Source organism: Ovis canadensis, chromosome 1 (assembly GCF_042477335.2).
Source record: "Ovis canadensis isolate MfBH-ARS-UI-01 breed Bighorn chromosome 1, ARS-UI_OviCan_v2, whole genome shotgun sequence".
NCBI classification, from domain to species: Eukaryota; Metazoa; Chordata; class Mammalia; order Artiodactyla; family Bovidae; genus Ovis; species Ovis canadensis.
This window is the reverse complement of record NC_091245.1, coordinates 37,728,606-37,752,908: the sequence shown is the minus strand read 5'-3', so window position 1 is coordinate 37,752,908 and position 24,303 is coordinate 37,728,606. Positions and strand designations below refer to the sequence as shown.

Genomic DNA, 24,303 nt, shown 5'->3' with positions numbered 1-24,303 from the left:
AAAATGGGGTACATACATTCAATGGAATGCTATTCAGCCTCAGAAAGGGAGCAAATGCTGACATGCAACAGGTATGAACCTTGAAGACATCACGCTAACTGAAATTAGTCAGGCACAAAAGATACATACTGTATGATTCCGTTTACATGAGGTTCTTTGCACAGTCAAATTCTTAGACACAGAAAGTAAAACTGCGGTTTGTTGTCAGAGGATAAAGGAAAAGGAGAATGGGCCGTTTATTGTTTACTGGGTACAGAGTCTCCGTTTGGGACGATGTAAAAATCCTAGAGATGGGTGCTCGTAATGGTTCTTCAATAGTGTGAGTATATTCATTCCATGAAAACAGTAAGCCTAAAAATGGTTAAAATGGTCAACTTCATATAATGTATATTTGATCACAACTAAAAATAAAGAACCAGATCTATCAACCTTGATGCTTTTATCCTTCAACTAAAATGTAGTAAGAGAGTGTGGAGAAAGATAAGTTTATAAGTAGCTGGGTACTATTTGCACTCCACAAACATAGCTATACTTGTAGCCCAAAATAGATATTATCAGCTATAATGAGGACAGAATGATAATGTTTCACTGCCTTCTAGAGGACAGCCTCTAAATAGAAGAGTACCGGGAATTACATATTTGTAAGGCATGTGACTGTGGTTTTAAAATCCACTCACCCAGAGCTTATAATATTAAATAATAAATGATCACCTTGGAGCTCACTATAACGACAATAAGACAGATAAAGATCCAAACCCATCCTGATCATGTGGGCACAACTGTTACAGAGGATCGGGATATCCCACCCGGAAATACGCCACTTTGGCAGAGAGATTATTCTGAGCTGCAGAAAAAGAAGAGACACAGAAAAGTTTCCTATCCTCCCCTGGTTCTCAATCACCAAAGATGACTCTAGACTCTTTCCACCTCAGAGATGACGCCAAGAGAAATGTATACGACAAACATTACTAAAACAACCCTTATGTTCCATCAATTTCCCCCATAATGTTTACCTTCACACAGTAGCTAAGCCTAAAAGCCTGAATCCCTTTCCCTCTATCTTGACACTCGTCTACAAATGTACCGTCCTTCATTGAGATGCTGCATAAGCCCACGTTCTAACCCCTCCTTTGAGTGACCTATCACTGAGTTTTTCCTATGTGTGTGCATGCTGCAGGTGTTAATAAATTGTTTTTCTTCTGATAATCTGTCTTTCGTCAGTTTAACTTCCAGGGCCCTACCCAAAGGAACCTAAGAAGGTAAAGGAAAACATTTTTCTTTATTCACCTACACTCATCACTGTGGGAATATGGATGGGAAATGGGCAAAATAGCTAATGCCCATATGTCCAGAAAAACTATAATTCAAAAAGATCCATGCACCCCCATGTTCATAGCAGCACTATTCACAATAGCCAAAACATGGAAACAGCCTGAATGTCCATTGACAGATGAGTGGATAAAGAAGATGTTTAGATATATGCAATGGAATACTACTCAGTCATAAAAAAGAACAAAATAATGCCATTTTCAGCAACATGGATGCAACTAGCAATTATCATACTAAGTAAACACCATATGGTATCACTTACATGAAATCTAAAATATGACACCAATGAACCTATCTATGACACAGAAACAGAACCATGGAAATAAAGAACAAATGGTGGTTGCCAATGGGAATGGAGTTGGGGAAGAGATGGCCCTCTTCCTGATTGCAGTCAGTAGATATAAGCTTTTATAGATGAATGGATAAACAAGATCCTACTGTATAACACAGAGAACTATATTTAATATCTTATGATAAACCATAATGGAACAGGTAAAAATGTGACAAGGAAGCCTGGCATGCTGCAGTCTATGGGGTCACAAATAGTCAGACACAACTTAGCCACTAAACAGCAATGTATGTATAACTGAATCATCTTGCTGTACAGCAGTAATTAACACAACACTGCAAATCAACTATACTTCAATTTAAAAGAGAGAGTTAATGCCCAAAGGCAGGAACATATAATTACTTAAAGAAAGAAATACTGTTTAGGTAAGACAATCTGTTAGATAAGATTAGGTACTGTTAGGTACTGTTAGGTAAGATTAAAACAATCTTAATCAATGCCAGTTTAAGGAGCCTGTAGTTTCCTAAAGGTTACCTAGCAGAATCAGAAAGCTGGGAAGTTTAACAATGTTAGTAACTAGGATGTGTATCGTTCAAACTGTGAGCACTGAATGTTGTTAAAACAAGCTTTATAATGAGCTTGATAAATAATAGAGGAAGTGGCTACACTGTGGATTGATTGGGTCATCAATATAAACTTACAAGAGGAATTTTTTTAAAACCTAACGTTATGCCATGATACTTGAGAATAATGATACTTGACTGATAGTATGGATTCAAAAGTTACTATATCTCAAACAACATAGATGGAAATGAAGATGGTATGGCTGAAAAACAGTATTGGAAGATCAAAAAGTGATTCTAGTAATAATGCAGACTCTGACATTAAATATGCATTGAAGGAATATGAGTAAAATTCCCTCATTAAATCCAAGAACAGGCAAACACCTGATATTTTACAGCTTTTAAAACAGGGACACTTAACTAAATATATAAAGTAAATATGAATATACTATTCATCTATATCTCTAAAGGTTTATATATTAAAATGGGACTATATTTCAGGCTGCCTTATATTTGAGTAAATGGAAAAATTTATTTTTATAGAAGAAAACAGACATAACAAGAGTATTTATTTATATATTCATAATTTGCTCCATATAACTAAATATTCTGTTTGAGGTCAAGCACTTAACAGACACAGGAGTGGGATTGAATGGGACTGGTGGAGATAGAAAGAACTAGTGTGAACAGCAACATACCAGGTGATTCTATGTCACCTCTTCCCTCATGATTCACATAATTCCAAAACATTTGTTCTCTGGTAGACTGCCCAGAGTCCAGTACCAAGGGTAATCCTCAAGGGTTCCTTAAATACATAAATATAGCATCTCGCATAGCAGAGAGACCCATAATGAAATGAAAAGGGGAGGAAGGTAGAAGGGAGGCAAGGACAACACCCAGCTATATCTGCCCTGTGAGGGAACAAACAAAGGCCACTTTGCACACCACTGCAGGGAAGTTGCTGACCTCACTGAGGAGGGTACCGTACTGTTCCGAACACACCGCTACGTACTCCATACAGAAAACTTTCTCTTCATTTGCTTGGAAGTTAATTTGGGTCAGGAAATAAACAAGAATAAAACATTTAAAACATCCCTACCAAAAGATTCCAGTTGGTGGCCAGTTAACCTTAATTTCATTTTTAAAAATAAGTTTACTGGTGATTTAATAGCAAGAGCAAACCTAGTAAATACAATGTTTTCCTGCCAAGTTGTCCACAGGCAGTATCACAAATGTAAAGATAATTTTCTAGAGTTCAGTGACTTCCTATTTAGTATTACATATAAAACAGAGGACAGTGTGGGTAGGCAAGACAGAAATAACAAATCTTTTAATCAATTTTGCCTTGATTTTTCTTGACAAACACATTATGTGAGAAATACAGAGCTATATCTCCCTGAGGGAATTTTTTTTTGTAATCACAAATGATGAAAGAACTCTTCCTTGAAATGGGTATCAGGAGGAAAACATCACTAAAAAGGCAAGGTTAACAACAACAACAAAAACCACATCATAACAGCAAAGCAACTGTAGCTTATTGACTCCAACTAGAAGTTATACAATAAAGAAATGATGAGCTTTTACTTAAAACCAACACATTGTATGGTACATTTTTTGGGAAAAAAAATGTTCAGTGATGAAAATATCCATTAAATTGTGTTCGTGTGTTTAAAAGTTACATGATTGATGCACAGAGATGGGGAGGGGAGGAGTCAGGAAGGATACGGAAAATGCATTCTAATCCCTTACCATTTCGTCCGGGTTACAGCCGCACTGTTGCATGTCCTGAGGATACATGCTCATCACGCGTCCCACTTCTTGAGGCTCGGGCAGTTCACGATCCGGGAACCACTGTGTACCAAAGTGAACCTCCTTCATGGACGGAACAGGAGCAGCTTCTTGAATGTGTGATGAGGGATACGACTCCAGGGACTGAAGTTGGTCTTGATAGAGCTCATATTCTTCATCAACAAGCATTTCTCTTTCTTCACCCATCTCCTGCAGCCTAGGGACCATGAATTCATGCATTTCCCAGGTCTCCTTGCTATTGTCTATCTCTTTTTGTTGGGACTGGAAAGCCTTTCCCAAATTTAGAAACGGTTCATCCACAAGCTCTTCTTTAAAATAGGGCTCATCTCTAAATCCCTGTGAATAAAAATTGCAAAACAAAACGAAACTTTAAACTCTGTCTTAAAGCTGTACTCTACACATTAACTAGAAAATTAACCCCTGGCATAACTGCAGTAACAGTATTATATGCCAATGCATGGTTAACCCAAACAGCTCTCCATTACAATAAAGGAAAATATAACCTTACTGCCACACAAACCTCAACCTGGAAAAGAAACAACAAAAGAGGCAACAATCTGCCTTTGGCAAGGTGACTGAGTAGTCTAAAGGTTCGTTACACATTAACCACCTGAAAATTCTCAGAAGCAGGAATTTTGTTAAACTGCTACACTGAATGTTTAACTTATGCATCTCATATAAAAAGTAACACATAAGTATGGATGCACTCATACCATCTCAGAAGAAAACAAAGACTTAAAAGTCAGGATTATCAGGTTTATGTAACTTAAAAGTTCATGGCTCTTTGAATGTTTACAAAACCTTCTCTATAAACTAAAGATACAAGGAATATGGGCAACTACTTCGAGTATGACTCTTTCATAATACACCATTTAACAAAAGTTGATTTTTGCATTTGCATTAATAATATAAAACAAAAAGGAATGAATACGTATGCTCTTCAATTAAGTCAAACTTCACTAATCAAAAGAGCAAGAATATAGAACTAAAGCTAGATGGTCCCCACACATGAGCAGGAATTTTGTTGAGTTCTTAGGAACACTTGAGGAATATATGAATCTGCTGAGCCTTTGACCTCACTTCAAGGGAGGTGCTAAGCACAATAAGGCCCAATTCCCTCTGAAGGATCAATGACATTTCCTATTTTAAGTCCTAGTCATTAAATATCAATAAATGTACATTCATGAAAAGAATCTACACCTTCCCATTGCTTCCTCACTTGCTTCTAGACATCATTGCAGGGACGCTTTTAAGTTAATACAGTAAGGCAAATACTGTAACCTATTTAAAAAAAGAAAAAAACTGTATTTAGAAGGTATATTTAAACATGTCACACAGTTAAGAAATTGTAACAAAAAAATGTATAAACTGAAAAAAATATATAATGGACACTACAGGACTACATATCAGGTTTCGACACTGTCAACAAACTATGCAAAGAATATCAAAAGACAGTTGTTATCAAGTTAAGAAAAACCATACTCTAACTGCTAAAAGCAAAATAAACACAATTCACTTTAAGAGTGAAAAAGGAACAGTTTCAAAATATACTTTCTAATATTAAAGTATAAAGTAACGTTTGACTAAATAATTCTTCTTTAGAAAGTATTCAATAAGTTCTTCTTGGGAAAAAAAAGTTCTTTAGTATAGCTCTTGTTCTACAGCATTTTAAATGCAGGTCTATTTTCAAAACTCTGCTCTCAAAATTTTTAGAGTGTGTTAGTGATATAAAGTCAGGTATGTTTGTTCTTTGAAAATGTCTTATACCTAGCTGATGTCATTTATGGAGGCAATGTGATACAAAAGAGAAAAGATTTCAGTTTAAAAAAATTTTTTTAAGGGGGAGACTATTTAATTTGTATCTATTTAGCCAAGACAGTAAGAACAAACTTTTGTCTTCTTCATAATAGCAGCTGTTTAAATGGGAAAAAAATGTACTAAATACCTGGGGTGCTTCAAGTATTAAAGATGAATTTATATCATGAATTGTTCCTGAAATTTCAGTCTTGTCTTCATTATTGCTTGAAAGTAAAATGTGACTTTCTTCCTCTTTATCACCTTCCTGAAAACAGAAGCATTTAAAATTTTTTTAGCATGATTGAAGAATTGTTTTGTAAACCACGAACATATTTTTTATTGAATTCTAACTGAAGCTCCAATACTTTGGCCACCTCATGTGAAGAGTTGACTCAATGGAAAAGACCCTGATGCTGGGAGGGATTGGGGGCAGGAAGAGAAGGGGATGACAGAGGATGAGGCTGGATGACATCACCAACTTGATGGACATGAGTTTGAATGAACTCCGGGAGTTGGTGATGGACAGGCATGCTGTGATTCATGGGGTCGCAAGGAGTCGGACATGACTGAGCGACTGAACTGAACTGAACTGACATACATGGAGAAGGCAATGGCACCCCACTCCAGTACTCTTGCCTGGAAAATCCCATGGATGGAGGAGCCTGGTGGGCTGCAGGCCATGGGGTCGTGACTGAGTGACTTCACTTTCACTTTTCACTTTCATGCAATGGAGAAGGAAATGGCAACCCACTCCAGTGTTCTTGCCTGGAGAATCCCAGGGATGGGGATACCTGGTGGGCTGCCATCTATGGGGTTGCACAGAGTCAGACACGACTGAAGCGACTTAGCAGCAGCAGCAACTGACATACAACATTATATTAGTGTTAAGTATACAACATAATGATTTGGTATATGTATATGTTGCAAAATAATCACCATGAAAACATTTGCAACTTTCAAATATACCACACAGTATTGTTATCTACAGTCCCCATGCTGTACCTTACATCCTTAGGACTTATAACTGGAGGTTTGTATCTTTTGACCACCTGCACCCATTTCGCCCACTCCAAGCCCCCAGCTCTGGCAACCAAAGAAGCACTTCTGTACTGAAGAAAACATTTTGGTTTCAAATGTTTTTCAAATTAATTGTCATCTTTCCATTAAGTGCAAGTACATAGTACTTAATGTACATTGTTTCATTAGACCAAACTTTTCTTTAATAATTTTTAAAAAGCCATATTCAGGTCAAAACTTCTCCAACTTTTAATTCTTTTTAGCTATTCCTTAAATAAAAAATCACTTTCCCAGGAACAGACCTTAATATTAAGAAATGCCTAAGTTTATACAGGATGATACTCAAAATATTTAACAATGGTACAATGTAGCCACTCTCCATCAGAAGGACAACCATCCTAGTGCTCACCAGCTCAGCATCAGTTCCAGGTAATAACACAGCCACTATCTACCAAGTCCTAGCTATACATCACAATCCATGGTAGACACTTTTACATGCTTTGTCTCAGCTTAATCTTTATATTAAGAAATTAGTACCAGTACTATTTATTCATTAAGTCAGGATTTTATATTTACATAAAAATAATAGCAAATATATATATTTATGTATATGTATATCACAGGTACAGGTCTTAGCACTTTAACTATATCAATTTATTTAATATATTTATTAACATATTAATATATATTCTAAGAAGTAGGTGCCCTTAATAACCCTATTTTACAGATAAGTAACAGATGCATGGTAATTTGCTCAAAGTTACATAACTAGTCAGTTACAGAACCAGAATTTGAATCCTGGCCATCTGGTTTTAGAGCCTGTGCTCTAAACTAGCATGCTGCTGCTGTTGCTGCTGCTGCTAAGTCGCTTCAGTGGTGTCTGACTCTATGCGACCCCATAGATGATCTCCTACCAGGCTCCTCTGTCCCTGGGATTCTCCAAGCAAGAACACTGGAGTGGGTTGCCATTTCCTTCTCCAATGCATGAAAAAGAAAAGTGAAAGTAAAATCAGTCATGTCTGACTCTAGCATACTACATGGTCCCAAGGAGGAACTGGTGAGGTTAAATAATAGGCACAGGGACACATAGCTTGGCAAATCACAGAGCTAAGCCAAACCCACAGTTGTCTGGCTCAATAACTCCACCGACAGTTCTGTCCTGTGAGTTCTGAAGATACAGTGTCTTTGCTTCATTAATTTATTTCTCGTATTATTTTTGGCTGTGCTGGGTCTTTGTTGCTTTGCACAGGCTTTCTCTAGCAGTGGTGAGTGGGGGCTACTCTTCACTGCAGTGCACAGACTTCTCACTGTGGCAGCTTCTCTTGTCGGGCACAGCTTTAGGCACACAGGCTTCGTAGTTATAGTGTGTGAGCTCAATAAATAGTTGGGGTGTGCAGGCTCTAGGGTGCATGGGCTTCAGTAGCTCTGGCGCACAGGCTCAGTAGTTTGACTCACGGGCCCTGGACCATGTGGGCTTCAGTGGTTGCGGCACGTGGTTTCAGTAGCTGCGGCTCGCAGGCTCTAGAGCGTGAGCTTGGTAGTTGTGGCACATAGGTTTAGTTGCTCTGCGGACTGTGGACTCTTCCCAGATCAGGGATCAAATCCATGTACCCTGCACTGGCAAGCAGATTCTTATCCACTGTGCCACCAGGGAAGTCTGATACGATGCACTTTTTAAAGTCAGCTCATTCATTTTTTATCTAGGACCTTTGAGGTGAGTTTGTGGAGAAGAGAAGTCACATTTGTAGTTAACAGGAAAATATATAGATAATAAGTGCCAGGGGCCAGCATGAGGAACTCCGCCCATGGCAAAGGTCATGAGGAAGGAGGCTTGGCATACGCAAAGGCGTGATCAAGCCTCAGGAAACCCCTGTTCCCGAGCATCTAACCCCAAAACCAGAGTCTGTTTTATGCTCTCACCTACACCTCTGACTTTAAGGGGGGCTCTCCCCCATAACCGTTTCTCTTGGAGAAGGAGTAAACGTGCAGCTTCAAGGCAATAAAAATTCCTGGGTGTGACAAGAGTGTTTCTGCTTATGGACTCCTCTGAAGGTTATCTAGCCCGCCTGTATAGGTTCGTCTGGCCACATGTGATTGTTTACAGCCTCCCAATCTGAGAGGCACAAGATGTTTTAGACTTACTAAAGGCAAATTCTTTTGGGGAGTTAGAAATTATTAGTATAATGGGTTGGTTAGGAATTATTGGTGAAGGGTTTTTCATTTGTTGTGCCAATAATTGCTGCTAATTCCCTGCTCTGGGTGTGACAAGGATGTCTCAGGTCAAACCTCTCTGCTGACAGACTAGCTTGTGTGACAGGATTATCCATACTCCTGCCACATGATTGTTTACTACCTCTCAACCATAAACAGCACAGAGAGTTTTGGAGTATTTTGAGAGTCTTAATTAGCATAGGGCTTTTTCTTCTTGTTGAGTCAATGATTGCCGCCAGGCCTCCATATCCTTAGGCACCTGGGAATATATTAATCAATGTATTTGGAATATAGCAAAGGAAATATAGTAGTTTTTGATGTTAGCAATACTAGACTTTTTGAGTTAATGGATTTTCTCTTTTGTAATAGATCACTGTGCTTTGTTATAAATCACTGTGTCCTTACTATGTAAAAATGTAACTTTATCACTATCTTAAGACTAAATAGGTCTTAAGGGGAGCATTGGTGAAAGGATTTTCATTTGTTGGGCTGATGTTTGCTGCTAAATACCCATGTTCCCTGCCCTTATAATGAATATAACTAACATATAGGAGAAATAAGTATTAACCTTTAAGATTAATCATGTTAACCTTTGGTTAAATAAATTCCTTTCTTGATTGTAACTCACTACACCCTCACCCTATAGGAATGTAACTTTATTTGGAGGGTGGTGCCTGGTTTAAGAAAAAACACCCTTGGAAAAAATAAGTTTTTTGGTTATCAGAAAGAAAGGATCATAAAATCCCTAAGACCTTTTTATGTGAAGCACCTGATTTTGATAAAGGTCAGGACTGCTGACCCCCACGTGACTCTGTATTCATCCCTATGTGTAACAAAAGGTATATAAGCAAACCCAAAAATAAAGAAATCGGATCAGTTTCCGGAAAGACTGATACCCCCATGTCATTCTTACTTGCTCTTCGTTTTTCTGGCTGAATTCCCAACTGGAGCATGGATGCTATTCCACGTAATCCAAGTTATTCAGCCTCTTTTTCTTCACTAATCTTCCTACTACACTATCCGTTTCTAATCTCTCTCTATATCTGTAATTAAATATGTATTTTTTCCAAGGCCGCTGACGCTGTCCCAACCTTTAAATTCCCTGGATCCACCGGGGCTGGACCCCGGCAAATAAGTATCTACATGAGACTATAATATATGATTACATAATATCTATATTATATAGATAGTACATATCTATACCTATGGTATAAGACTTAACAAAAAAGAATTCTGTTCTCCTGTTACATATGCATAGTCTTTCTGCCTGAACTTGACTTTGGACCTTTCTATTCACATTCTCCCCCCAGTTCTGCTGAGGACAGAACAAATGCTCAGCAAACACTAGGTGATGGCATAACTGGCCACCCACTGGACCGTGAGAAAGAGACAGAGACAGGCCTCAGAAAAGACCCATGCATGGCTATTTACCGTTCACAGACAGTTTTGCTTAAAGAACCCAGATGTTAAAGAAGCAATGCTTAGTAGTAATTCCACTAAGAATTTTTATGTTCTTGAAAGTGACTTTCTCTCATTCCTTTACTGGCCTCATACTCCCCAGCACCCTGGCAGCCTTTTACCCACTGAGGGAAGCTGAGGCAAGGAGCCACCTCACAACTGTGCATTTCAAAACCTCTCAGAGCAGGACTCCAAGGCCCTGAGGTTTCTGCAGCTCTGCCTCCACCAGAAACAGGAGCAGGAACCCACAGCCAGCTGGTGTTAAGTTCTGCTCTTAATACTGCCTGAGACTTCTTTAAATTGCTTAAAAGTAAAGTCACACTGTTTAGGTCCTTTAGGCCATAAATAATTAGGACTTCCTCTGGCAACCCCGATAATCAGGTAAATAATCATCAGGGAAAATCTAGACAAAGTTCTTGCCACAATCCAAAATGCCAATAAAGAGGTCCCCCAAAACACATCAAACTTCCCCCTCCTTAATCTGTCCCAAAATCAAACCAAGTGTCTCATGGTATATATTGACTATGGCAAAACTCACACACCAAATACATATACAGTCAAGGCCTTGCCTTAGCTGTGTGCCATATTCTGTTTTGAAGTGCTTAAAGTAACTGACAGGTATAATATATAGGCATCTTTATGTGTAATATGTGATGAATAATATATGAAGGTCATGTGAAATTCTCCAGTACAAAAATATTATGCATAATACATGAATCTATCTACATCTACAAATGAACACATAACTATATATAGACAGATATCTATATGAACACTCATTGTTGTTGTTAAGTCTCTATGTCATGTACAACTCTTTTGCAATCCCCATAAACTGTAGCCTGCCAGGCTCTTCTGTCCATGGGATTTCCCAGACAAGAATACTGGAGTGTGTAGTCATTTCCTTCTCCAGGGGATCTTCACACCCTAGGGATCAAACTTGCATCTCCTTCATAGACAGGTAGATTCTTTACCACTGAGACAGGAGGGAAGCCCATAGTATGCTAATATATTTCACAGAATAAAAGAACTTTTAGAGTTAAGAATGATCTTATCGATTCTCTAGTCTTTTTCAGTCTTCAGAAATGAAAAAGTCGGCTTAGAAAAGTGGGGTACCTATGACCAAATTACTGGTACAATGTTTCTCAAAGTACAAAATTCTGCATCAGAAATACAATGGTGACTCACATAAGGCAGATTCCTGAGAATCTGAGAACCTCCAAATCAGAATCTCTGAGAGTAGGACCTGGGAAACTGCATTTTAAACATCTTCAAGGTGATTCTTATGTCTATTTAATATGGGTGAATTTGAGACCCACTGAGCTAACTTGCAGCAAAGTTAGAAACAGAGCCCAGATTTCTTGAAACCCAGTCCAACACTCTACTATTACAATCATGGTATCTGTTTCAGACATGCTGCATGAAACTGCTGGTGACAACAAATTAAAATAGGAATATACAGCATTGTGACTAAGAACACAGGGTCTGAAGTCACTCCGCTGAGTTCGTATTTCAGCTCTGCCCCTTACTAATTATATCATCTTGGATAAGTTACTCAACTCTATGTCTGGACTAACTCATCCTCTTAAAGTTTCTGTGATGATTAAACTAGTCTGTGTAAAGAGCTTACAATACTGACTGACATAAAGTTAGCACTCAATACTTCAATACCAATTATCAACTAGTCTTTTTTTAAGTGGGGCATTGGGGAACCTCAATAGCACCATAACTAATAATACTTCAGTCAGAAACAGTGATCTAGGGAAGTTGCCAAAAAAAAAAAAAAAAGAAAGAAAAGAAAGAAAAAGAAACAGTTATCTGACCTAGTACATGAGATTAAACGATAAGATGACTTCAGGGGAGCTTAACCAAATCAGAGTTTAGATGCTAGGGGTTACAAGGCACTGTGATGGTCAGAAAATCATATGATTTCATTGCAACATCATTAAAATGATAATGGTTAACTGATTTCAACTTGCTGAACCATTCTGACATTGTGCCCAAATGAAAGCTAAAACATGTAAACAGGCTTATTTTAATTCATGCAATATGGAATGCAGTGAGAACTTAGAGTTCCGTGCCAAAGGTATGAAGATAAAAGTAGTAGTAGTCGGACTACTAATGCTGGCAGCCAGTATGTAATGTGCTAAGCACTTAATAAATATCATCTTTAATCCTCAAAATCCTATGATGTAGACATTCCTTTCTCTGAGCATTAAGTCAAAGACATTAGGAAACTTGCACAAGGACAGGCGTATAATATGCAGAGGAACAGAGATGTCAGGCCAGATGAATTTGTCTGCAAAATCCATGTTTTTAACTATTACAGTATTATCATTTCCTATATTAACAAAATTCGACACTTACCACCAAAGGTTTACAGACGCCAAGGCGCACAGTGCCTGGTGGCACAGCTTTCAACACCTCCACAGCTTCAGCAAGTGTGATGTTATCCAAACAGTACTGATTGACTGAGACCAGACGGTCACCAGGCAATAGTTCTCCACCTCTTTCTGCCACACCATCCGGCACCAGGGAGCGGATCACAATCACTGATCTGGTGGGATCTAAGGGGTCCTAAAGATCAAGCGAAAATAGAAAGATGAGTCAGTCCCCTAAAAACAAATACAGAGCCTTAAGACAGGTGTGCACTTCTTTGCGCACACTTCAGGGATATTGTGCATTTGGTTCCAGACCACTATAATAAAGCAGCTACCACAATAATGCGAGTCGCATGAGTATTTTCATTTCCCCAGTGCACATAAAAGTTAAGCTTACACTATGCTACACTCTCTCTATTGAAAGTGCAGTAGCATTATGTTTTAAAAAAATGTTATACCTTAACTGAAAATACCTTAGCACTAAAAAATGCTAACCATCATCTGATGACACACGGTTATTAACAAACCTTCAATTTGTAAAAAATGAAATATCTACAGAGTGCAATATAGCAGAGCTCAACAGAAAAGGGTATGTCTGACTATCTACTTTATGTGTCCGGTATTCTGGTGGTATTCTTCCAGAGACAAAATCTATTCAAATATCACTCTATACAGCCACAAGAATATCAGCTTGTATCAAAATAAAGATATAAACTTAACAATTTTAGTTGTATGTATGAGTTACTGCTCAATACATATAAATTTCTTTTTTAAAATTGTGGTAATTAATATTTTGTTGTATCACAAAAAGTCTAGGGAAGAGATACAGGTTCAGTCCCTGGGTTGGGAAGATTCCCTGGAGTAGGAACTGGCAACCTGCTTCAGCAGGAATTTTCTTGCCTGGAAAATTCCATGGACAGAAGAGCCTGGTGGGCTACAGTCCTTGGGGTCGTAAAGAGTCGGACATGACTGAGTGACTAAGGACACAGCACAAAAGGTGTAGGGAGAGTTGGGAAAGACTCTGACATCCTGAAGCACAGTCATGCTATGGACCTAAAACAAGCCCATCTATGATCGTTCTTGGGCAACAGGCAAGCTCTAAGAGAAGTGTATTATGGGAAATGATACTCCATTCTTCAGCACTCGACCAGTATAAAATCTTCTCACTAAATCATTTAAATTCCAAAAGGAAATGAAAACCATGGCATATATCACTGCATTTCAAAAGTATTTTTAAAAATAATACAACCTAAAATTATGACATGGTATAGATACCCCCAGTTGAAGGAGTACATCAAGGCTGTATATTGTCACCCTGCTTATTTAACTTGTATGCAGAGTACATCATGAGAAACACTGGGTGAGAAGAAACAAGCTGGAGTCAAGATTGCCAGGAGAAATATCAATAAGCTCAGATATGCAGATGACACCACCCTTATGGCAGAAAGTGAAGAGGAATTAAAAAGCCTCTTGAAGAAAGTGAAAGAGGAGAGTGAAAAAGTTGCCTTAAAGCTCAACATTCAGAAAACTAAGATCATGGCATCTGGTCCCACCACTCCATGGGAAATAGATGGGGAAACAGTGGAAACAGGGTCAGACTTTATTTTGGTGGGGGCTCCAAAATCACTGCAGATGGTGATTGCAGCCATGAAATTAAAAGACGCTTACTCCTTGGAAGAAAAGTTATGACCAACCTAGATAGCATATTCAAAAGCAGAGACATTACTTTGCCAACAAAGGTCCATCTAGTCAAGGCTATGGTTTTTCCTGTGCTCATGTATGGATGTGAGAGTTGGACTGTGAAGAAAGCTAAGCACCGAAGAATTAATGCTTTTGAACTGTGGTGTTGGAGAAGACTCTTGAGAATCCCTTGGACTGCAAGGAGATCCAACCAGTCCATCCTAAAGGAGATCAGTCCTGGGTGTTCATTGGAAGGACTGATGCTGAGGCTGAAACTCCAATACTTTGGCCACTTCATGCGAAGAGTTGACTCATTGGAAAAGACCCTGATGCTGGGAGGGACTGGGGGCAGGAGGAGAAGGGGACGACAAAGAATGAGATGGCTTGATGGCATCACCGACTCGATGCATATGAGTTTGGGTCAACTCCGGGAGTTGGTGATGGACAGGGAGGCCTGGTGTGCTGAGATTCATGGGGTCACAGAGTCAGACACGACAGAGCAACTGAACTGAACTGAACTGAGGTGAAAACTATTCTAATATAGAGAAAATGAATATGAATTCATGAATAAAGCCAATGTTTTATTGGGAGGGCCCTCATCTATTGGGAGGGCCCCCTATTTCTTTTCATTAAGCACAGAAAATAACACTGCTGCTGTTGCTGCTAAGTCATTTCAGTCTTGTCCGACTCTGTGCGACCTCATAGACAGCAGCCCACCAGGCTCTACCATCCCTCGGATTCTCCAGGCAAGAACACTGGAGTGGGTTGCCATTTCCTTCTCCGATGCATGAAAGTGAAAAGTGAAAGTGAAGTTGCTCAGTCCTGTCCAACTCTTCACGACCGCATGGACTGTAGTCCACCAGGCTCCTCCATCCATGGGATTTTCCAGGCAAGAGTGCTGGAAAATAACACTAAAACTCTATAAATAAATTTGGCTGATGAACCGGTTTATAGCCACACTATCAATTTTTTATTTTATTCAGTACTGGTATATAGCACTTACTATGTGTCAGGCTGTGTTCTAAGTGCTTGACAATCATTAATTCAATTATTCCTTATAGCAAACCCATCCCTTGCTTGGCTTGTGTACTTTGCTCCTACTGTTTCATTATGCATATACTGTTCCATATAGGTCAGTACTTTGGCCACCTCATGCGAAGAGTTGACTCATTGGAAAAGACTCTGATGCTGGGAGGGATTGGGGGCAGGAGGAGAAGGGGACGACCGAGGATGAGATGGCTGGATGGCATCATGGACTCGATGGACGTGAGTCTGAGTGAACTCCAGGAGATGGTGACGGACAGGGAGGCCTGGCGTGCTGCGATTCATGGAGTCGCAAAGAGTCAGACACGACTGAGCGACTGAACTGAGATTCTACTACTGCTGGTTTCTATTAAACCCCTCCTGACAAAGTAACAACGACCACCTTTTGTGTTAGAATTGCAAGACTTTGAAATCACAAAAGTGAGAATTTGCCATGTTCCAGGCTATGTCTGTTTGAAGTTGGCTGATGGTTCTTTTGAAGATTTCTGTTGCAGTTTTCTATACCTTTCTATTGTAGACATCGAGGCTTATTTTCCACACTGCATGGAATCTTAACCAAATATACCATATTTAAATCAACAAAGGCCACAGAGCTAATCCCTTGAAAAATGCCTTCAAACCACTTATTTTACTTTCCTTAACGAAGCCTTGCGTTTCCACTACCAAGTCAAGAGATCCTAGGTAAATTTCTAATATACTCTGTTGTATAACACCACATACTTATCGAGAGGATTGGAAGTAAAAATAGTCATGGGAACTCACTAATAAAGTTCAGTGTTAAACTATAATTACACCAATATTTTCAAGTAGAGGGAGCTATTGCATAAGAAGAAAACAGAAAGGAACACACACACACAAAAGTACAGTGGTATATCAGCGGCAATCAGTGCAGTAGTGTAAAGGAGCTGTCTGTTTTGTCGCCGACAACCATGAATCACAACGCACTTTCTCATTCTGAAATATGAAACCATTACATTTTAAGTCTGACATGCTAATAAATAAGCTGCACCATTGTGCCCTTCATTTAGGATGTCAGTTTTTGATGGAAGGCTTTTTTATTGGGGGGGAAGGGAAACTACATAATAGCTTATTCCCCTCACGAAATGCACAGAAAGCAGCTGGCATTACTTCTTATTAATAATTACTAAACTTTCTCAGAGAAAACTGCAACAGTAAAATATACCAAAAGCAAACAAATGATTTCACTGGGTAGTGTAAGCCATCTCTGTAGTTTCATATAACACCTAATCAAAAAGTACTATTTTTAAGCCAAATAAATAGCTGAACTGGTTTTCAAGATGCAATCCAGTTGAAATAATAATTAGAAACATTTCAAAGGAAGATTAACCAGGAAATAATGGAAAGAGAAAACAGATTTTAGATTTCCTTTACAGGAAAATCATGGTAAGCACTTATTTCTACAAAATGCAACCGTCTTTCAACCACAAAGTAGTACCAGGTGGGCTTGCTTACTAAAATTTATCCAGGCTTGGACTTCCCAGTTATTCTGAACACTAAGTCTAACCTACTACTCCTTTTCCTGGAGGAGAGAACCCAACGGCAGCTTCCTTGTCACTTGTAAAAAGGCAAACCACCCGCTTCTGGTGATACCCCATTGTGGATAATCACCACTTTATTTTCTGTGATGAGTTCTCTGACCAGGTGATTTCTCAAGTAGCTGAATGGAGTTGCTTTAACAAGCAACAGTCATTTCCTTTCATTCTCATGACATGTAGTGGCCACTCTATGGAAAAACAGCAGCTGTCACTGCCTACCAGGGCAGCTACTGTTCTTAAGGCTTTGCCACATACAATATGCTTTAAAACCAACTTGCTTCTTGTCAGAAAAGTCTGTTTTCTGAAAATATACACTGTAAGATCATACCCATGTTAAATACAACAAAATGTTATACAGACATTTCTCAAGACCTCTACCAGATTTTTTTCAGGCCCACATCATATTTTATCACCTTTTATTGTAATCTTAAAATCTCTGTTTTTTCTCTCATTTAGGTAAATAACACTGCAAGGAACATCATATTCAATAACCAAGGTGTTGCTTTAAACTAAACAGCCAATAGGGGGCACTAAATACCAACCACAGAAGACAAGATACATCCTCTACTACGCAAGCCATCTCCTCCTCTGATGGTGTTTTTTTTTTTTCCTATTTATTCAAAACCCTTATATTCTTACACATGTTCTAACAGTATCTCATATATTTGCTTTAACTCAACCATTTATGAAAGTCATTCCCTACACATCCACTAGGCACAACCAACTTTCACCAGAATGCTGCATGGGAAGATAGGAGCTCTAACCTGACTTCTCACTACCGAGCTATGAAATCGACAGAGAACCAATCTAACTGCTCTGTCTCTAGGGGAATAAAAGTGCCTGAAGAAAAGTGCGTATGAGGGTTTTTGAGGTCTCTTGAGGTGATTCTAATGTTTGATAGTTATTATAAACACAGGATGTTTCAATGCTGGAGGAAACCCAGGGTGACAAATAAACACGTCTTCTCCCACAGTCCCTGAGCGGCACCGCCACATGCCCAAGCATTCACTTGCTCTCCCTCGCCCCTTCACTGAGTTGCTACCTGAGGCATATTAATTTCATCCTCTGTCTCTTCTATCCAATCCTCTTCACTTCTGCTTCTCGTTCCTTCTTGCCTATGCAGCTGCTTCAGTCTCCCCAAAGGTCTACCTGCCTCCAGTCTTACCCACTTCGGTCTATTGTTTACACAGAGAAACTAATGATTTTTAAAGGTAAAAATGGGATTGCAATTCCTCGTCTTCATAAAGCATTTCAATGACTCCACCGCCTTCAGAATAAAGTGCTAACTCTTTGGCAGAGAAATTCCTTCAGATTCCCACTCTCCTTGGATCTCCCTTTGATCCTCCCACATATGCCACTGCCCACCTTCATCTGCCCCACACATTGTCCCAACAATCCAGAACTACTGAAGTTCATGACTGTGAAAGGCACTGGTATGCTTCATGACATTCTGCAAACCATTCCATCGGCCAGAAATGCCCCACTGCCCTTATCTGTATTTTTGCCACTAGAGTCAGTTCACATGTTTCCTCCAATGAGCAGCTTTCCCTGATCTCCCAAATAAGACTCAAGACTTCCTACTCTGAATATCTCTAAACCTAAAAAAGACCTTTCCTTAACAGCATTTTTCATAATATAGTTTCCTTATTGTCCTGATCTTTTGCGAGAGTTGGACTGTGAAGAAAGCTGAGCACCGAAGAACTGATGCTTTTGAACTGTGGTGTTGGAGAAGACTCTTGAGAGTCCCTTGGACTGCAAGGAGATCCAACCAGTCCATCCTAAAGGAGATCAGCCCTGCGATTTCTTTGGAAGAACTGATGCTAAAGCTGAAACTCCAGTACTTTGGCCACCTCATGCGAAGAGCTGACTCATTGGAAAAGACTGATGCTGGGAGGGATTGGGGATGGGGGAGAAGGGGACGACCAAGGATAAGATGGCTGGATGGCATTACCGACTCGATGGACATGCGTTTGGCTGAACTCCGGGAGTTGGTGATGGACAGGGAGGCCTGGTGTGCTGCAATTCATGGGGTTGCAAAGAGTCGGACAAGACTGAGCGACTGAAATGAACTGAACTGAACTGAACTGAAGGCCCTCCTGCTAGATGTATCCATAGCATTCTGCATTTTTTCCTATTACAACTCTTTTGACATTTTACTGGAATTATTTTAACTGTCTTCCCTACTAAAAATAAGTTTCATGAGTACAAAGATATGTTTGCTTATTGCTATTATATTCCCAGGGCTGACTACAGAGCCTACCACATAGAAGGGACTGAATAATAGCTGAAACATCAAATGACTGAATCTATTTAGTTTCATACTCTTTGCTGGACAGTAAGTACACCAAAGGCAAAGGCCACATTCCATCATTTGTAACAATCAACTGTTAACACTTATTGAGCTCTTGCCATGCCACAAGGCATGACTTAAATATCTTATATCTTTGAATCACTTTAATCCTCACAGCAACGTGAGGTAGGTTCCATTATCATTCCTACTTTGCAGATGAAAATACTAAGACAGAGGAAAAATAAATAACCAAAACACACAATTGGTAAGTAATAGAACCAGAATTTAAACCAGCCAGTTAAGCTCCAGAGTTTATGCTTTTAGCCACTTATGAGATACAGCTTCTTAATGTAAGCATTTGCTGAATGAATGAATGTTGAGAAAAAGCAAACTGTTAGAACATATATTTATTATTACCTTGCCAAAGAGTATAAAACTGAGCCCCTTAAATACCACACTTGACCACCAGAGGTTTATATGTTGGCACTTAGTCGAAAGTTAGAGCGCACAGAATGTACAGCGGCCTACATAGACAGTTAAAACATGCGCTTGCTGATTTCATTTTTTATTTATTTTCTTTGACTCTGTCGAGTCTTGGCTGCAGCATGTGGGATCTTCACTGTGGCCCACGTACGCTCTAGTTGTGGTGCCCGGTCTCTCAAGTTGTGGCATGCAGGCTCCAAAGCACGCAGGCATCAGCAGTTGCAGCAGGCAAGCTTAGCTACTCGCAGCATGTGAGACGTTAGTGCCCCAACCTGTGTCCCTTGTGTTGCAAGGCAGATTTTTAACCAGTGGACCACCAAAGAAGTACCTTGCCAATGTTAATTTACACTTAGGTTCTCAAGAATCCATTCCTTTGGTGAGCTAAGAACATTTACAGGTGAATATATACAAACACGTGACAACCATTATGACCAAACGGATGGAATTCAAAGTTTTGAAGTGTCTATAAAAATGTATTATATGAATATTTGTATACATTCCCCTAGAGCAAAGAGACTGGAGTTCACATAAACGATAGCACTGTACAGGGGTGGTTCAGTTGGAACTGGGCTCTCTCAGAGACAAGGGTATCAAGCAGAAGATGTAGGGAGCTCTGTCCTTAAAAGTGCTCCAAAACTAAAAAACAGACACAAGCCAGCAACCAAGGCAAACTCAGTGGAAAGGCATGGAGCAGGAAATGTTGCATAAAAAGGAGAGGAAACAAGCGGGAAGAAAAGCGCTCACAGTGAGTAACTGGCCAATGCCTCAGGAAGAGGCATTTTTTAGAAAAACAGGAATAAGAGATATAAACCAAGGACACTTCTGGCATTCATCTTTTACATGTTTGCGATACTACTCCAATGAAGGAAAACAAAAATCAAGGTGTAACAGTGACTTCACTACACGAACGCAAAACAAAGGCTAAATCTGGGGTTGTTCTTCTTGTTTGAAAAATCCACCCTGGGTGATGGGTCAGATTTTTTAAAACATTAAATAATGGAATAAGAATGTAGAGACCACAATAGGATGGCAAAGACATAGGCCATAGTTTATTTTGGGTAAAAAGTTGGGTATAAATTATTTACCTGAGATAACGTCCACACTTATTGTCAACTAGGTAAAATAAAATATAAATCTGGCCTATAGTAAACTCATGAGAGGAAAACATGGTCCCTTAATTCAACGTCACTAAAGCTCTATGCTGATAGTTCACCACACCAAATCACCTGTTCTCCTCTTTTACAGGAGTCCTTCACCAAAAGGAAGTGATTCCAAAGAATGACCAGGAAAACAACTTCAGACAACTGTGAGACACAAAGTGCTCTACGAACCAGAGCTCCCAACCAATGAATTCAATATTGTGGTGACATTATTACAGAATCAGGCTACTGAATTTTACTCCATAAATAGTTACTCACATTAGGGTGAGGAATTGTGTTTCCAAGGATTATTTGGAAGTCTCTACATACATTAATTTCTGGATAACACACGGCAAGCTAGCACAGACTATTTGATAAGAGAATTGCTCCAACTAAATAATGGTCAACTGAGAGAAAACTATGAAAGTAGCAAGGAGACCAATATTTGTTTCTTGAAGGGTATACTCGTTTCTTTTTTGACTTATTACCTTTTGTTGCGTTGAAATATACAACATAGGGCTTCCCTGGTGGCTCAATAGTAAAGAATCTGCCTGCCAATGCAGGGGACATGGGTTTGATCCCTGGTCTAGGAAGATCCCACACGCTGCAGAGAAACTAAGCCCATGTGCCACAGCTGTTGAGCCTGTGCTCTAGAGCCTGGGAGCAACCGCTACCCACCCATGTGCAGCAACTACTGAGGCCTGCATGCCTAGAGCCTGCGCTCTGCAACAAGAGAGCTGCTGCAGAGAGAAGGCTGTGCACCACAGCAGGGAATAGCCCCCGCAGCCACGAAGACCCAGCACAGCCAAAAATAAACACTATGAATGAAATACATAACAGAAAATTTACCATTTTAACCATTTTTAACTGTACAGTTCAGTGGCAAGCACATCCACATGGCTATAACTACTGTCACCACTATCCAACCCCAGAACGTTTTTATCTTCCCAAACTGAAACGCTATGCCCATTAAATGAGTTTCTATTCCCCCACTCCCCCCCACCATTGGCCACTCAATACCCAGTTCCTGGTAACCGCTATTCTTTTTTCTGTCTCTATGAATTTGTTCTAGGTTTGAAGACTATATTCTTAAATGTGGTAATAATTTTTTGAACCAAAGAGTAGTAAGTTAAAATGTGAGTTAACAGCTAAATCTCAAGGAAGTTACTGAAATGGAGAACACAGAAAGAAACCATTAAGATTAAAAACAAGACAGCCAGCTATTTCATAGTAGAGGTAGGCAGAAGAAGGAATTGAGTGTAAAGAAGGGCAAAGCAAAGGTTCTTTTACACATGCACAGACACACAGAGATGTGTAGATCTTAATGAAAAAAGAGTGATCTGTAGGGGCTCTGATGCACAACTGGCTTGAATTAAAATTTCCAGTGACCGATGTCAGTCAGGAAACAGGAATCCAAACATTCTTCTAAAAAGAAGAAAATATAGATAAAGAGAAGACAGTGAAAACAGCCATTCAATCCGCTAGTGGTAGAATGGGTGTGTATTAGAAGTCAAGCAACAAGTTTTGAGCCCCCAGCCTGACTGTGGACAATTTCACAAGTTCTTGATTTCTGTGTCAGTTTCCTTAATTGTAAAATGAGAAAGTTGGATACGTGACAGTTGTGATCCATTTCCCCAACTCCCAAATCCTATAACTAAATTTGACAGAATAGCTTGAGTCAAATTTGTTACTAATTTTTACCAAAACAGTCACAAAACCACTATAAAAAGTAGGGAATGACAGAAGTTAATTCAAAACACAGCATCAGCAATGAAAAAGACTACACTTTGGTCACAAACATGGAATAAATGTAGTTACTAATGTCTTTAAAGGACTCATAAAAATGCTGCTTAACTACACAATCTTGAGTATTCCACCATCAAAACAAAAGATACAACAAAATATTTACATGTGCTCTTTTTTATAAGATGAATATTAAAACAACTTTTTTTGACCATTTCTTGATAGCAACAAAAGACATGTTAGAGACTATTAGTTGAATTAAAATCAGTTCTGGTTTAAGATAACAGGAGGTAATTAATTACACTAAAACAGCATCTTCTGACTTGACCAATAAGCTAAGCATTTACTTTTAGGAAAGAGAAAGAAATGGATTTATAGTGAATACAAGGCAATAACTAAATGATTCTAATGAATAATGACTATGCTATCTTATCAGAATCTAACCCCATTTTTTACTATTTTATAATATAGCCAAGTTGTACACTAATCATACCAATTACCACAATACCATCACATTCAAAATATAAGTGCCAAACAAAATACTTTCAGTGCACTCGAGATAAATTAAACTGATATGGTTCCTGGCTCCTTGTGTCTTATTACCTCCTAAATACTCTCAGGCATTAAGAATAGATTTTTCCACGCATCATACGTAGAATGAAACAGTCCCTGAGCAGCACAGTAAGTACAGCAGACAAGGCAATTTTTTAAAATTAAAAAAAAAAATAAAATAAAAAAAAATAAATAAATAAAAAAAAAAAGAAAGCATAATAAAATTCTACTTTTATTTTAAAAAAAAAAATAATAAAAATAAAAGCGCAATAGAAGAGAAGTGGACAGAGAAACTTGCTAAAAGATCAACATATAATCTAAAGTAGAGGAAAAAATACATAGGCTTGCACATCATTTTATTCTGTATAGTTTCACATTTTAAAAATCTATTTTAAACATCATAACAATTTAATTGATTCAAGCAGAGTCCCGTGACTTTACCTTTTCCCCTTCTTAATCTCCTAGTTGATATTCTCATTGAATACTAAATATTGTCTCCGGATATCTCATCTTTTGAAAATTTTATATCATGCTATAATTGTTTACGTATTTACTATTCACTTCTGGCCCAGGAATTTTACTATTTGTAAGGAAAACAAAACAAAATGAACCACACAGCTGTCCTTTATCTCAAAGCCCCACCGTCACTTGGTCGAAATGGCTGGGATTCCACCAGGCTGATGGTAGTACTCAAGGACAAAGTCCCACCCTCTATTTTAACTACATTACATCTGCCCACCAATGCAAGAGACACAGATTTGATCCCTGATCTGGGAAGATCTCCCATGCCACAGAGCAACTAAGGCCATGTGCCACAACTATTGAGCCTGTGCTCTAAAGCTGGGGAGCCACTACTACTGAGGCCACGTGCCACAGCTTCTAAACCCCAGGCACCCTAGAGCCCATGCTCTGAAACAAGAGAAATCACCACAGTGAGAACCCACGCACTGAAACTAGAGAACAGC

At 39.0% G+C, this 24,303-nt stretch overlaps 1 protein-coding gene across 6 annotated transcripts in view; it reads right to left on the bottom strand.

Annotated features, from left to right (window-relative positions):
* The window catches only part of PATJ (PATJ crumbs cell polarity complex component), a 394,842-nt gene that overhangs the window by 268,017 nt on the left and 102,522 nt on the right, over positions 1 to 24,303 (bottom strand). For all 6 annotated transcript variants that reach the window (XM_069593029.1, XM_069593048.1, XM_069593038.1 and 3 more), the window contains exons 18-20: positions 12,838 to 13,047; positions 5,936 to 6,052; positions 3,931 to 4,326 (exon numbers count right to left, since the gene is read on the bottom strand). In XM_069593029.1, coding sequence (XP_069449130.1) covers positions 3,931 to 4,326; positions 5,936 to 6,052; positions 12,838 to 13,047 — 723 coding nt within the window. The remainder of the gene's footprint in view (positions 1 to 3,930; positions 4,327 to 5,935; positions 6,053 to 12,837; positions 13,048 to 24,303) is intronic.